At 36.2% G+C, this 16,835-nt stretch overlaps 1 protein-coding gene across 5 annotated transcripts in view; it reads right to left on the reverse strand.

Annotated features, from left to right (window-relative positions):
• Positions 1–16,835, reverse strand: part of ZDHHC14 (zinc finger DHHC-type palmitoyltransferase 14) — a 95,089-nt gene that overhangs the window by 29,891 nt on the left and 48,363 nt on the right. For 3 of the 5 annotated variants that reach the window (XM_071434878.1, XM_071434886.1, XM_071434870.1), the window contains 2 exons: positions 11,041–11,213; positions 1,940–2,098 (listed from right to left, as the gene is read on the reverse strand). In XM_071434878.1, coding sequence (XP_071290979.1) covers positions 1,940–2,098; positions 11,041–11,213 — 332 coding nt within the window. The remainder of the gene's footprint in view (positions 1–1,939; positions 2,099–11,040; positions 11,214–16,835) is intronic. The other 2 variants (XM_071434890.1, XM_071434885.1) reach the window with 1 other exon arrangement.

Below are 16,835 nucleotides of genomic sequence, written 5' to 3' on the forward strand. Positions count from 1 at the left end.
CTATTAAAAGATTTATTCAGAAACTAAATAAAAGCATCATCATATAGACAATACTAACTTAGAAGTGGTGGCAAACTGCATAACACACTGATTAAGTGTGCACTCAGCTTGTTACATTTCCACAGACACGCAAGCCATCCAATTTTCTTGACGCGTATTTTTAATAGAAAATAGTTGCAGGTACTTGTAGATCTCACTTTTTTCATTCAGTACACCCAAATATTTACATGACAAACACCTCAGGAAACAAAGCTACTATACAGTGAACCCTGAAAAAGTCAATTTATTGTAATTCCTATTATAAACACTGAGGAGAAAAGCCACAGCAAATTCATTCAATTACTTTAAAACAAGTAACTCCAAATTTAAAAATGTGCAAGAGGAAATTACAATGATCATACCTATCTTATGAGCAGAAAAAACATCTCAGTTATATAAGTAATTTACTCACTCTTTTTAAATAAATATTCATAATAATTCACATCTGTTTTTTCATCACAGACATGATCAGAAGAATGTGCAAGTTGCTTCCCTGCCATCACTACTTTAATGTTTTACAGAATAGGTTTTCCAGATGTGGTATGAAAAGGACACAGATTACAGAATAACCTATTGGAAAATCCTTCATACCAGTGCATTAAAAAACCAAACCATTATTTTAAAATAAGCTTCAGGTTGTACAGGTGAAGTCGCTCTTATTTTTTGCTCTCTTGGTAAAGACAACAGCTTTTCAACTTTTATTTATCACACTAGACAACAACTGTATTTACATATTATCCAGTTTGCTGAGCAGTATCACAACACTGTAGTATTAAAGTTACACATTTGTTAAAATATTTTTCTGAAAAATGTACCAACAGTATTTCATAAACATCCCTACTTGCTCAATAAAAGCAAGCTCAATAGCTTTTCAACACTTACAAAATTTTAACACATCAGAAAAATTTATTTACTGAAGGAACCATCTACAGACACCAATCAATTCTACAGGGCCAAAAGGCTAATAAGCTTTTCAGTCTGATGTAAGTGCATTCCCTAAACCAGTATCATTGAAACATACAACTCCAATTCTTCCAATGACTGCTTTATATCTAAAAATACCACTACTGAGTGCTGCAATTACATTTCTCAGCTGGAGACATCTTTCTACATTATTTTCTTGAATGCATAAGATCCAGACTCAACAGTGTGCTAATCAACTGCACTAAACTGCAAATGTGATCTAATTAACTGGAAACCACTCAGATTTGATTGGTAGGGGCTTTTTTGTTTGCTTTTAAATCCAAGCATATCATAATCACCTTGTGTGACCTCCATAGAAAACAGTAACGAAAAGGACAAGATATTCAGAGAGAAAAAAACCAACCCCATAATTATAAAATATGCTTAGGTCCTGACAACATGTACTTACTCTCACAAGAGCATGTTTGCCCAGTAATTTCTTATGGATTCTGACATAAGTACATCTAGTCATAAATCTGCTCAAAGGTAAGAATCACCTACAGTGTGTATTTTGGTCACACAGCCCTAACCATTTGAACCATGCCTTACAGTTGAACTGGAGAGCAGCTCCTAGCCCTCAATTTAGTCTGGTGAAAAAAACAATTCTGAGACTCCCAAAAAGTTTGGAAAGGTTATCACACGTTATATGTGGCCTTATTTGAATTGAGTGTGTTCTGTCATTGGGTGTGCCCTGTCATTAGGGCAGGTTAGAAAATTCTTCTTAGACTAGCAACATCCGTTAGGCCAAGTCTCCTTTTATGCCTCCTCTAAAATTCTTAACATTTAACAGATCTTGTAGGAAAGGAAGATGAACAGAGCAAGTCACCTCATGACTAATCTTGTCACTAACTGTTTTTTTTCTGTCTCCTATGGAAAGTATTCATTACAAGATATAAGCTACTCAGCTGAACATATGCTGTATCTTTCTTTTACTCACCTACGCAGTTATCACAAAGGCTGCAATGTGAGGCACGAGGTGGGCGGAAAATCTTGCAAGTAAAACAATATTTTAGTTTCACTGTCTGTCCATTGATGATCACTTCTTTTGTTCTGGGAGGGGGACGATATCCTCCTGAACTGCAGCCATTTGCTATATCTAAGAATGAAAATACAAGACATGAAATGTTGTACACGAGCTATGATGTATGCACAAAACTGTCCTCGACGGCAATCTATAGCAAATTTCAAATTCGTATTTACACATTTAAAATAAACAATTTTCCCCTTCTAATTCTTGAGTAATAAGCAGCAAAGAGACATTTCATTGCAAATAGCATCCAAAGCCAATCAACCTGCATCAAAGAAACCATCCAAACCCAAGTCTCAAACACTGACAATGACTTTGATCCCAGAATTCTTACAGTTTCATATCCCCAAATAGCTCTTAGATAACATATTAAAGACAACTATAACTACTCGTGTAGGACAGCAAAACTTGGAAGTTACCTTTAGAATCTTCCTAATTTTTTCAGAATTCCTGTAATAAAAAAAAAATCTCCCTAGAAACGCTGCAGAAATTCTACAGCCTAGAAGAGAATCTGCATATTTACTTAAGCAACAGCAGCTCTGTCATCTGAATCTGGTGAATGTTGATATCTCTTGCATGCTGTGATACAACAGAGCACATTCACAAAAGTATCTTACAGCTTTTGCTGCTTAGAAGTTTGAACACCCAACTCCCGGTGTTACTTCTAGACACCTTCAAGTTTTTTTGTTGCACAAAACGGGTTCCCAACTACCTTGTTTGAGACAAGTAGTAGTGTTTTGGGTTTTGTTTCTAAGCTTCCCTTTATTTTTAGGATATTATCAATAATTTTTATAGCATCTAAAGGGCTGATTAGGCTAATAAAGTTCAATTTTGCCCAAGTTGAGCTTTACTCTGAAACTTCAACATGTAAAAATGGTGCCTTTTTCAAGGTCTATCTGTTCTTGTGTAATCACAATCAAATCAAACCAGAGAAGTGGAAAAGAAAACCCTAAATTTATTACACTTGGAAAACAGATCAGCTAAGACAATAGGGAAGTAAAATAAACTATTTTTCCAATATATGAATGAAAATACATTTCAAAGTCACAGTCAAGTCACTTGAACAACTACGTCTTAAGTTGTCCCATTTTCATGTGGGGCTTGTTACTAAAAGATCTATGACTTTATTTGAGCCCAAATTGTTAGAAATATCACCCACAATTTCAATTTCTGCCAATTACACAGCCTACAAATGATGTATTTTCCAAAAGGGCAACAAGAAAGTTTCCCACCTAGCAAGGCATTCAAACTGGCAACAGCACAGCTGTGCTAGCAAAGGTGCAATTATACAACATGCTGATTTGGCAGCAAATCCAGCTTAAGGAGTTCTCATCTGCAAAGTGCGCACCCATAAATATGATCCATAAATATGCATCAATAAATAAAAGTCCTTGTGGGACACCACTGTAAACTTGACCATTAAAACAACCAGACTTCAGAAAACTCTAATGGAGAAGAGGATGAAATGAAGGGAGCAATAGCTGAGATGGATGGAATCTAGATATAAAGCTCCTAAACATCCATTATGAGAATGAAGTGGTGAATACTAAAAAAGAGCAGCATAGAAGCAGCCTCCTACAGCCTAATGAGGTAAAGACATTCATTTGTGTTGGATATAAAGCAACTCCTGCAATGTGCTTGCAATGCCTAGCCAGGTCCTACAACCTGCACATGGAAGCATGGATTATTGTGTGGTTCCCATAACTAGCAGTTATACTGATTTTGACCTCAAGGCCAATACTACTTGACAAATATTTCTGATTAAGTAATGCTACCAGTGTATTTCAGCATATAAGCTGAAGAGATGTTCTTTGGAAGACACAGCACAACTGTGCTTATAGTATTTAAAGCACTAGAGAGACATGGATGTTAACTAAATCCAGAAGACAGGGAAGAATTTCTTCAAATTCACATTACACTAAGAAAGTAACGTGTAATGGTGACATTATAACCAATCAGCTTGTAATAGTCACAGTCCTTCTAGAAATCTTTGGACATTAGAAAACACAATGTTAGACCCATTTCTGACCATATTTTGGTCAAGATAAGACTTAAACTGTGAACATAAATACAGGTAATTAGCCCTTTGATTTTATTGAATAAAGCATTTAATACATGCTGGCATGGCATCTTCATTAAAAACCCAAATATTTTCATTTGATACTCACATTTAGGTGCGTAACCATAAAAAATACTGAATAAAGCCTGAATTTCATCTAGGTGTAGCTTTGTATGCTAGAAATACTGATGCATTGAATTTTCTAACATAACAGTAATATTTCAGATTTCTTTCTTTTACAAAATCTTATTATTCTTGAGTATGTACATAATAATTGAAAGAAAATTACTTAAACCAGTCAAGAGGAATTGTTTAGAGAGAATATGCTCTTTTTCCTACATAAACATTTATTTTGTAAGAGGCACATTGACTAAACCCAGTATTCCCCCTCCTTTCAAGAAGCTCATAAAGTGCACCACAATTATTTTAGATGGGCTCTGGCAGAATCTCAAAGGCAACTTCTGTCTTCTCTGGTGGAGAAGTGAGACTACTGTCCAGCCCATTTTATTTACACCAGTCTTCTAAGAGGATTTCCTTCCTAACATTTGCAGGGAAGTTCACAGAGACAGCAATTCCTAGCTCTCCAAGGCAAATTAATCTTGAAATCCAAGGGTGAAAGCTCATGCAAATGAAATAAGTGTAAACAGTCTTGCTGATTTTCCAGGGACTGAGAATTTTTCTCAAAATCTTAAATTGCATAATCAAACCTGAATGTTCCAGTCTTTCTGTTTACTAACAGCTTTTTCCTGGAAACAAGCTGCAGAGCAAGGTCAAATGTGCTTGGATTTAATACAATTTAACACAATCTAACCTAAATATGCTAAACATGTCCTGGTCTCACTGTGAATTTTCAGATTGCAGTTTGTCTTTAATTCAACAGCTCATACTTGGGGTCTAACACAGTGAAATCTTCAATATGTGAGTTCTCTTTGAGGAACAGAAAGATGAACCTTAACAGAATCATCTTCCCCAAATAAACTGCGTTTGATCACTGCTACATTTGACTCATCCAACCTATTACTGATGTAGTAATGAAAGTTCTTTCAAAAAAAGGCTAAAATTTACCCACTAATGGGATTGCCATCCATCCTCTCTGTTCTGACACATTTTGGAACTTCTCTAGCAGGGTTAACTGTTCATGCACTAGATGGGGCTCCAGCATTTTTATTACCATAATTACAAAAACCCCATGCATGCAAATTCATGTCCTTGCAGGACCAAGAGACCTGAAATGCTCCAAGAAAGATACTCCAAGTATTTAATGGAGATACAGCACAACCTAGCAACCTCTCCTAATGGGACAACAAACTCCACTTGGATTTCTCAATTTATTATGCTACAAACAAATAAGTGGTGCTGACAAAAGACAGAAGTTGCAAGTTTGTATACATATCACTAGGACTCTCCTGCTCAATCAAGAGTTGGATTTTTGGCCAATGTTCCTAAAAACTTGAGACAAACAGCCTTTAGAAGGCAGCCCTGCATTGTCTCTATACAAGCTTCATAACCATATCATGCAATGATTGTTGACAACTTTAAAAGGACACAATTTCAATCTTCAAACAAAATTATTTGAGAAGTCAGTAAACTGAAACAATTCTAATGTTTCCTGAGAACTAAATGAAAAGGTAATGAAAAGAATCTTTATGTATAACCCATAACATCTGAAAAATAAGAGAAAAAATTCTAACCAAAAACAAAACAAAGCCAGCCAACAGTGCAAATTGCTAAGAAATGTCTTCCTATGTGTTTAACTGTTCAAATTTAAGGTACTTTTTTAACAACAGTGGGCTACAAGACAAGAGACATTTATTTCTTGGAGGGAAGAGAACTTAAATAAAATACTCTTGTTTCAAGACAGTAATCTCAGGGACAAACAATACTGGGAACCTGGTTTAGAAAATCAGCAGCTGCTAACTGCATTCTTCACATAGTTTTTCATCAGATAGCCATCAAGAGATACAGAACACATACTGCTCCCAACTTTAAGGACTTGCTGCCTTAGATTTTTCTGCAATAATGTATTATTTTCTTAAAAGTAGAGTTTCATGATCTTCTTGAAGCCTAAAACTTCATGTGAATGGTATGCTCATTCCCAGAAAGAAATATAATATTTAGTGATTTGCTGAGGGAAAGAAGCACAGACAGGAAGAGCTTTCTAAGAGTTACCTGACACACAAAGTAATTTCACTATATTTATTTTAAGCATGTTGTTTAAGGGTGCAGTATCAGGTACAACTATAAGACTAGGAAGCTGGCATCCCACTTTTGTAAAGAAAGCAAAATGTGCTAACTACAAACAGTACGTATTTGTTCAGGCCATGGCCAGTTCTATGAAATGTCTGTGCTGTGGCATGGATTTAATTTTATAAGGCTATAATGAAATCCAATTGTGCATTTCAAAACAAAAGAAAGATAGGCAAGGAATTCTGAAGGAGTCTCAAATGTGACTTTGAGCATCAGCGTAAATTAGCCAATTTGCAGAGATAGTGTGCCACTGTAGCTCATACATTGAATTCAGGGTTTGGAAAACACAAAGGCAAGCAAGCAGAAGCTGTCCTGAGAACTGGCCTGAACTAATCAAACAGATTAAATGAGGAAGATACATATAACTTATGAAAGCCTGAAGAAAAATTCAAAGCATTTTAAGGCTGGAAGGATAAATTACCATGACCATCTTTTCAATTATCTGCATCACCTATCCAATGCAAACAAGACTGATATTGTGAAAGAATTGTTAAACTTGTATACATCAACTGGACAAATGCTTTCCTGCTTACAAAACCCATTCTCCTAGATTGGGTTATCGTTCTAAGCCTTCATATTCAGAAGTTCACAATTTTTCCACTTGAAGTGACTTAACACTGACTTAACTCCAAGAAAGACATGTAACTGCTAAGAGGCTACAAAATAAGGCTGCTCTTAGTATTTTTGTTTCCACAGAAGAAAAATCCCCTCTCAATATAATATTTTGTATGATTGCAGAAGCCATGCTTATATGTATCATGACAATAATGCAATTACAGCTAGGGTACCCCGGAAAAACTTCTTTTCAATTTTAATGGAAGTTATAATTGAAGTAGAAATACTACACATCAGTACATTTAATGTTGCATTTAAAGAAAAAAAAAATCCTGCTGTATTTCAGTGAAATTATAGCACTTTTATAGCAAATAAAGTTACCCTCAGTGATTTTTACATTATATAAGCCTCATACATCTAGTTGCTGTTGTTCTATTATGTTATATGAAAACCCCAGCAAACTGGAGTGTTTTAAGACTTTTGCTTCTCCTCTCTCTTAGGCCAAATGCACGTATGTAATAAATATTCTTACAAGCCCTGTTTTCCAAACTTCTCTGTTTAGCTGCCTTCCTCTTGAGTTTTTACATATGTTGTAGAAAACCAGACAGTGAACTGAGCCCTCATCACCACCGGGTATCTCAGAATGTCACTTCTTCTGGCTCATGTAACCACTCCTCTTCTAACATGCCCCAAAAAGGATTCCTCCTTTTTGTCATAGCACAGTGCTAACCCAATCTGTTTGGATATAACACTCAAGTCTCTTCTTCCTGCATTATTCACCACTTAGACCCCTTTCCATTAGTATTTGATTTCCACTTGTATTCTTGCATTTTGTGGTTTTTCCCTAACGTTGCTCAAACTATTTAAAATACATTTTAAAAAAATCAAACCCAGTGATTGCAAATTTCTCCATCTCAGCACCAACTTCAGAGTTAAGCATATTCCTCATGAGCCCACAATCAGTCTCTGAAAGGTCCTATTTGAGCACTTAGCATTTGCTGCTAGAGTGTCTTTTTAAAAAGGTACTTACTGACTTTGTGGCAATTTCATCCAGAACTTATTTCCAAAACTGATACAGAAAGAATCCTATGCAGGACACCATCAAGAGCTTAATTAGAGTGAAAAATTAAGCAGATCTTCTGCTTTCCCACCAAGACAGTTACTCTTTCAATGAAGGATATCATTGAAAGTGTATTGCTTACACTCAATTTTCTCTTGAAATTCTTTGTTGCTTGTTTTGAGACTTAAATAGCCACAAGCCCCAACCCTTTGACAGTCACAATTCTTATAATTTGATCATGTACCATGTCTTCCCAGACAGAGAATAGTTTCTGGTGACAGAATTGACAGATTTCTATTAAAGCAGAAGACTAGATAAACCAATAAAGATACAGGATAGTGGAATAACAGACTTTTAAACTACAACTACTTTCTTCTCTTTCTATCAGCTATCAAGAAGCATGCAAGTTATCTTCTGAGATCAAAGCAGTGTTGAATCCTACAGATTGTCCTCTGCTATTTCTCATTTCCCAATTACACAGCATGCCTTCAGCTTTTCTTTCTTCCTGTGACCTCTAACAGAACCTGTCCTGCTGTCTTCTACTGCTCCTTGCTGATTGCAACTGACTTGATTTTCCTTTTGCCTTTCCCAATATGCTTGTGCCATCCTTTTATACTGACCTTTAGGAACTCTCTCCACTTCTGGCACTAGTATCTTTTTGACTACAATCAAATGCAGTCAAAATGGCCTCTTATTACACTTCCCAACTTTTCTCTGTATGAGGACAGCTTGATGATTTGCATTAAATATAGTATTTTTGAATAACAGAAGTTCCTTTTGCTATTTGGACAATTTTTTTTTTCAGTTCTTTTCACTTTCTGTTTATCTATGAACACAGCAAATTCTCAAGAAATAACTGCTTTCCTGCACACAGGGGGTGGAAATAGCAGCATCACAGCTCTGTTAGTTCCCCATTCTTCACCTGAAGAAGGCTGATAGCCTAGGTAGAAATATTTTGTGCTCTTAATATGACCACCCTATTCCCAGAAAATCATCTGAAAGGACAAAGTACTGTCAAGCTTCTTTAGAAGGTCTTATTTTGAAAACCATTCTTCCTAATCAGCTCATCCTATTCTATGCTTTCTAAAGTAAAAAAATGAAGTTTTATACATTTCAAGAGAACTTCAAAATAGCATTCTTAAATCACAATTCCTTTTCTTGGGACACAACTGTTTCTCAGTGCATCTGTAATAAATTCTGGTAGGTTGCTTCTCCAAGAGACCAGTAGGGCAGGGTAAGACTCAAGTATCTAAGAATGATTTCAATAAAGTAAAAGCTACAGATAGGACAAGTTACATTAAGACATTTTTGCAAAGAAACTATTTGGTAAAGGCATTATTTTTAGGTGAGTTATCTGAAGAACTTCCTTGTCTAAAATAAATTACTGTTAACTTTAGAAGACACCTCAAGTTGCGAGGCACAGCAAGTTACAAGGCAATCCAGTCTGCATGAAAATTTTGGAAAATCTAGTCTTCTTTTCAGCTGCAGGAGCCATTCAGCTTTTCTTGCTGCACAGATACCATTCCACTATGATACACCTTTTACAGGCACATAAAAAATCCCATACGGTAACAGTACAAAAATGTTTCTGTCCACTTCCATTGTTGAATCCAGAACCACAATTTTAGGGCAGAATGATTTCTTATAGCTACCTAGCTTGTTCCTCTATTACACTTGCCATAAGCCCTCATGCTTGGGGACTCCACATTTGCTGCCACTGTAATTCCTCACTTCAATATTCCATTGGCCTTTCTTGGAAGAGTACTGCCTTTGCTACTGCTGAAGAAAAGACATGGCTTTGATCAGCTCAGCAGCCTCAGCCTGTGAACAAGTATGCAATACCATTTAAAAATAATTCTAATTTTTAAACACAAGTTCTCAAATTGCTGCACACAGGAACATTTTGACTGTACCCTCTAGGATATTCAATTTGTATTTTTAGTTTTGTATTTTGTCAGAACTCTGACAGATGCCAACATAAAATTATTCTTGTGAGCTGCTTATTTGAAATAATTTATTTCCTGACATAGACCAATGCTTCTGTGAACACAGGATAAATAAGCAATTCCTTGAACAGGAACCTGTACCTGTGTTTTGCACTAAAGGTGGTACCTTATTCTAAGTAAAGAATTCCTTGAAGGAGATCAATAAAAGTAAACCATAACACTGGTTACAAAAAGGTGCTAAATGAATGCTTCATTATATTTTTCCATATTTTTATGCACTTCTGAAATTCAGAAGTGCATAAAATAAATAAATAGCAAACGTTTTAATACTTCTATTATAAAAAGCCTAGAATTGCACTTATGGTATTAAACATCAAGGAGGCTGCAAGTATTTCTCTTGTGCTTGCACAGACCTGTTACCTGTCTTTTCAATTACACGAGTGAGCATTCCTCTGAAACTGCTTCAAAAAAATGGAACTTCCACTGACTATCATATCAAAGCAAATATAGTAGCATTTACTAAGGTTGAGTAGCTTACTAAGCTCACAAACCACTATTTATGAAGCAGTTCTGCAAACTCATCCTGTGTTCTCTTATCTCTTTAGCTTTTCAGCATATTTGTACCTGTAGAAGTCCCACTTACAGAATTTAGTTAACAATGCTCTTGCTAAGCGAGAATGGTTAAAATCCAGCTCTATACTTTAATTATGCTGGCTTTACTAAAAAAAAAGTAACATTTTTACTGTATGTTAACGCAGAGACTTTTCTGACTCTTTTGCAGTATAAATAACATAATTAAATTCAGTTAAAATTCTGAAAATATATTGTTTTAAAAACGCACAATTGTAGATCTTGTCAAAAACACTTAAAAAATATTCTTATGTGCCACAGAGAGATTTCTACCAGCTTTGCTGAGAAGTATTTACAGTAATAACTATCACTGTAAAAGGCCAGGGTTTTGTTTACTTTCTTGGTGAAGAACTGATCAATCATCTTTCCACAGGAATCACTGCAACGTCAGCAGACATTACAGCTGCAGAACAATCACTGTGGCAAGGGAGGAGTAACTCCTGCCAGGAGCAGAGCAGCACACTGCCTTCACACAGCACATGCACCCTCGGGAGGAAAGGAAGAGACAACAGACCTTCGGTGTTACCTATTTGTCTCTCTAGATCTGCTGCCTCATCTGGTGTTGCGCGGGGGAGGACACCAGGGTCACTGAAACTAGTGCGCAGCAGGGTCCCCATCACGAAAAAGAAAAGGATCCCACCAATTGCAGGAATAGCAGGGGTAATCTTCTCTGACAAATACGGGCAACTGGAAAAAGAAAAAGAGTCAACAATCAGCAACACATAATGCAACTTGCTCTCAAAAACTCTTTACCTCTATAAGTGCATATGAAGGATTCACTTTCTTCTCTTGATGCATTACTTGCCACGGAATGTTTATTGAAGCTGAAATTTCTGTTTATGTGTTCTGCAATTTTTCATAACATATTCAATGTAACAAAGGCACAAGTAGCATAATAATGACCTCACTATATGCAATACTCATTTACATAAGAAGATAAAATATTTTTATCTCAGCATAATAAGCTTATATATTTCTTCACCTGCTGCCCAATTACATAAAAGTAAATTGGGCAGAGAGAGAAAAGGGGAAATAACCAGAAGCCCATAACATGAAGAAATAAGCCATACTGAAATACATAATTAAGTCTATAAAATGGATTTATCATCCACCAGAAAGATGGTGCTTAAGTACATGCAACGCATTCCTTTAACAGTCTTGGTGTATATCAATATTTTAACATGTCTACTGATTTTCCTTCTTAACCCATTTCTGGTAAGTTAGTGAATTTTTTTACTCATTTACAAAGTAAGAAGAATGCAAATGACAGTTCAACACACCTGGGAGCAAACAATCCAGGGGCATGTCTATGGCAACATCAACAGCCCATGACCAGGGCAAAAATGGCTCTATGTTTACCAGATTTACAATATACATGCAGGGTTTAAGACTGGATTACAGTTTAAGCAAATTTTCCTCTGTGCTTCACATATGATTAAATCAAAATGGACAGAAAGGCTGGAATCCAACCAATACACAAATATAAGTATCTCTTTACAGCTCTGCAAAAAGAAGGGATATGAACACTTGGACACTACAGAAGCACTGCAGCACCATCTTAGAAAACACACAGGCTGAAGACTCTCTTCATAGCTCTTATATTAAGTAGGTAGAATACAAAGATGGCTTCATGTAATTCTGGATGTCTGCATAAGAAGTCATAAAATGAGCCTAAATACAGAAATCAAAAATCAACAAGTTCTAGACCTTAGGGCTTCATCTAAAGTTTCTTCATCAAGTTTAATTAACATTAGATTCCCTATTTCTGCTGACTGCCTGAAATGATGATTCAGACGTGCAAGCTTTTGCACTGCAAGTCGGTTAACCTCAGTGGAATGTTAACTCTAAGCAAGTGATGACAATGTCAGCTCCACTGTCCATCACTTCTGCAACAGGATGGGGAGAGAGTGGAGACACTTTTCATACCAGCTGCCATGTACAAAGCATTTATCTCCCTGCATAACCCTATTAAAAATACTTGGCTGCTTCACCAAACCTAGAGGGTTTCATGGATGCAGTGAGTCCACATGCATGACATGGTGTACACCATAAAAGTGGAAATCATCTCTCCCTACATTAATGCAATACTACAGGTGCAACAAGTCACAAAAGAATAAAAAGATACTTGGTTATTAAAAAAAGATGAGGCCCAAGAGATACTGGGGTTTCACATAACAAATAGACCACTGAAATGCTAGGAAACATCCTTCAAATGTATGCTTTTAGGAAAATCTTCAAAGGCCCAGACTTATTAAATCAGTGCTAGCTAAAGGAAGCAGCAGCAAGATGTAAGCCTTGGTAGCTATAAGCCTTGCTCCTCTCATGTCAGGAAAAGCCAGTCAGAACGAACAGCCAAAGAGAAGCTTTCACACTGCATGAATGTCCTACTGCTCAATTTATTTCTCAATAAATTTCTCAATTTATTTATTTCTTTTTCCACAAAAGACTACTGAAATCAAAACCACTGTAATGTGCTCAGAGAAGAGTACAAATAGGCTGCAAGAACATGTTTTTAAAAGGATTAGAGGGAATGTGTACATTAATGAACACTAAATATAGCACAGTTCTCTCACGGTTCTATTGCATTATTCATTACATGTACTCAAGAAATTGCAACTGTGCTGAAGTCTGTTGACCAAACAAGAGCTCTATGTGTGTGAAAGGTAACATGAGACTCTCAGGGCAGCACAGAACTATTTCGACACTTGCCAACACAAAACCAGCAATGGCATTACATACACAAATTCTCACTGATGCTCACAGGATGGAAACTAAGGGCCATGACTCTAACATGTTTCCTTTTAACAGTAATTTCACATGAAACTGGTAGAAAGAAAAAATTGATGTGCTGAAATACTAAGAAAGCCCAACATTGCTGAAAAGCAATATTTGCAGTACAGTAAAAATGCATGGAAAAATCTGTCTCTGCCTTGCTGAACCAAGTCCACCTGCAGTGAAAAAATCTCCATTCTCAAAGCCCTGTACAATCTTCACAACAAGCATGAGGTAATCTGCTTGGCCTAAAGTTGCTTTTAAAGTTTAACAACATATATTTTACCACCTTTGACTTGAAATTAATTCAGCAATAATGCAGAAAAGACTGAAGATGGCATCTAATAACCAAGTCACGTTCCACCAATTAAAAAATTATTTCAAGCTGAGAAACCAGTTTCTTACAGCAACTTCTTACAGAGATTCAGACATTAAGTCTGGGCAGGACCATTTAATACAGTCTGATTTATGTACAGACCATATAATATTACATGAGCTCGCAGAGAGCTCTATGACATCTCTCCTTTAAAAACATCCAATTAATTTTTGAAATACTTGTGAGATAAATCTAAAAAAAACCAAACCAAACAAAAACCAGCAGATACCATTAGACCTTTTTTCTTCATATTTGTTTAAAAAAAGGGGGAAAATCTTACTTCTCCTGAGTTATTAAAAAATCTATTAAATGTGCCTTCAAATTAAAAACATGGATCTTAGCTCAAAAGTGTGAAAAAATCTGTAGAAATACACTTGCATATTTATATATTTTATATTTGCATGCTTATATAACAAATGTATTTGTACTGCTACATTAAGTCAATATTATTTTAAACACTTCTAGTGTTACTACTTTTAGAATTGTTAAATACTGAACACAGAAAAAGATTATCCCTCATGTTTGCTCAGATTCCTTAATTAATTTAATTGAGGATGCATCCCTTCAGGCAACAGCTTTCCTTGGATATTACAAGAAGTATCTTTTTTGGAGGGTATTTTCAGTGATTTTTTAAAGCAAACACTAGTGAGTATTTCCTGACAGCAAATTTGAGAATTTTCCCTGCAGAGGGAATCCCTGTGCAGAGACCTGCCCACTGCCAGTAACACTTTGATAAACAGCAGAGAGCTCCAGGACAGATGTCTGTCCTACTGCAGAGCAAGCAGTGACAAACCTTTTCCAAGTGGCACTTGGTGATGACTAGATGTGAACTGACATCGTCAGTGTACATCTTACACAGGGTAAAACAGTTGTTTTAAATCAGCATCTGTAAGGACAGCAAGTACTGACTAGGCCTATCCCAGAAAAGACATTTTTAGAAATTATTACTAGACCACTGACCCCATTAGAAACTGCTACTCTGAAAACAGCTTTTTCAGACAAGAATGTTTGGATCCACATACAGCAAACTGTAACATAACTTGAAGTTTTGAATTAATTGAGAACTTTGATACTTTTAGCCTTGCTTTTTGCTTGGCTTCTCAGCTGCTTTTTTGAAGCATCATGTGAAAGTCTGCATGAGTGTAGGAGGGAAATAAAATCTGGTGGAAGACTAGTCTGTCACAGCTCGATAAAAATAAAAACACCCTGGCACAGAAGAGATAATTATCAAGCATCACCCCTGTGAACAAAGGATGCAGGGGAAGTACAAAAGCAACTCTTACCACCCAGCAGCCCTCCTAACTGTATGACCATACTCCCTGTGGCTAATGAGACCAGCAGAAAAATACTTCTGGAAACTGTGCTGAGGATCACAGTCAGAGTCCTACAACTTTCAAGCATTGTCATTAGAAAAGGGGAGGAAAGAAAAGAAGTCTCCTGAAGGCCTTTCCTGGAAAGATGTTGACTTTCCTGAAAGGTTCACTGACAGCTATTCACTGATGGGGAGACTCAGTAAATGACAAATCTATGCAGTACGGGTATCTGGAAAGGGGTTGAGCTTGCATTTAAAAAAGAAACCAAACAAACCAGGGTTTTATACATTGAAGACTTAAATTAATATTTGTTCAGTTGGCATGTGGAAAACAATAAAAATACAAATTTAATGCAAAGATTAAATAGCTATTGCACTTAATTACACTAATTAAAAAAGCCCTACAAGCTTGGCTTGCAAGACTGCTAAGAGGATACTTTATGTCAAGCTGTTCATCAATATAAAACTCTTTGTAGCAGATATAAAATTTATGTACTCTAGGAAAAAATATAAATATAGTTGAGATATGTAAGATAAAGAAAGAAAATTATTGTTGCTTTTCCTACATCATCAACTTTGTTTCTGTTTCTGTACATACTGCCCGTTTAATACATCAGTGGCTACTGGCATGCAGGTGATGTCCAACAGAAGAGAGAAGGCTGGCACTGGGCACCCTGGGTTCAGCTCCACATGTTACAAGTTAACATCTGAATGAGACTGGACTGCTTTCTTTAAACTAGCCCAAGGGGTTTGTTGTTTCTCCTTCCACTCTCATTTATGGCTCTTCTCAGCTTACCCTTCCTTTCAGCTCCACTGCATCATTGCTCCAAGGCACTGTCCCAAACTTCTGCCCTTATGCCAACACAAATCTTTGCCAGGCTCTTTTGTGAGCAAAGTTAGTTTACTAAAATGTGTGAAAATGACACCATTTTGTTGGTTTCTCTTTCTGTCTCTCTAACAAACCAAACATGCAAAAGGATATTAGCACAAAGCAAGGGAAAAAGAAGCACACACAAAACTACAGGAAAACAAAAGTAGGAAAAAATATAAATATAGTTGAGATATGTAACATAAAGAAAGAAAATTATTGTTGCTTTTCCTACATCATCAACTTTGTTTCTGCTTCTGGGAAATTTGGACAGTGGGGGGGAGAAGACCTCAGTTTCAGCAGCTGTCAGTAAGGTTTTCATTCAGACCACAGCTTCCTGTGAAACCATGTTCTAACCTTGATATCTTCCAATTTAGAGATGGCAACAGAATACCCATATATAGACAGATTAAAGGCAAAGCAAGACTCTGGGCTAGAACAAAAATAGTTTCTAACTTATTTTTCTAATGATAAATTGCCAGTGCAGCCAAGGACATGCACGAAGAGCAACACAGGCAGAGGAAGACGTAAAGATGGGCAAAACCTTGGAAGCTGCTATCTGATAATTTATAAAGATAAACAGGACAAAGAGAATGATCAGAGTGAAATACTTTCACTGTTGTGGGGTTTGGAGGCTTCCTTCTTTTAACTTGTTTTTTTCAGAAGCATGCTGCTGGCACACAAAAAATGTGGTATAACTTGAGTACGGATTAGTCCAAGTAATGTAAATTCCTAACAAGATTAGCTAAGGAAGTTTTGCATTATTTTCCTACATCTACTTCATTCTTTTGTACAGCTTTTGAAATCCCTATTGAATTGTTTTAGGGATATTAAGCAACACACAGACTAATTTCAATAGGATTTGAAATTTACTTTTAAAAAATTAATTTATTTCATTATTATTTGTTTTGAGAATTCTTTTTAAATCATACACTCCCTCATTTTACAGTGGTAAAGCAGTTTCAAAAACTTACTTGATAA

This window comes from Agelaius tricolor, unplaced genomic scaffold, assembly GCF_023055355.1.
Source record: "Agelaius tricolor isolate 1412-34295 unplaced genomic scaffold, bAgeTri1.0.p SCAF_1, whole genome shotgun sequence".
NCBI lineage: Eukaryota > Metazoa > Chordata > Aves > Passeriformes > Icteridae > Agelaius > Agelaius tricolor.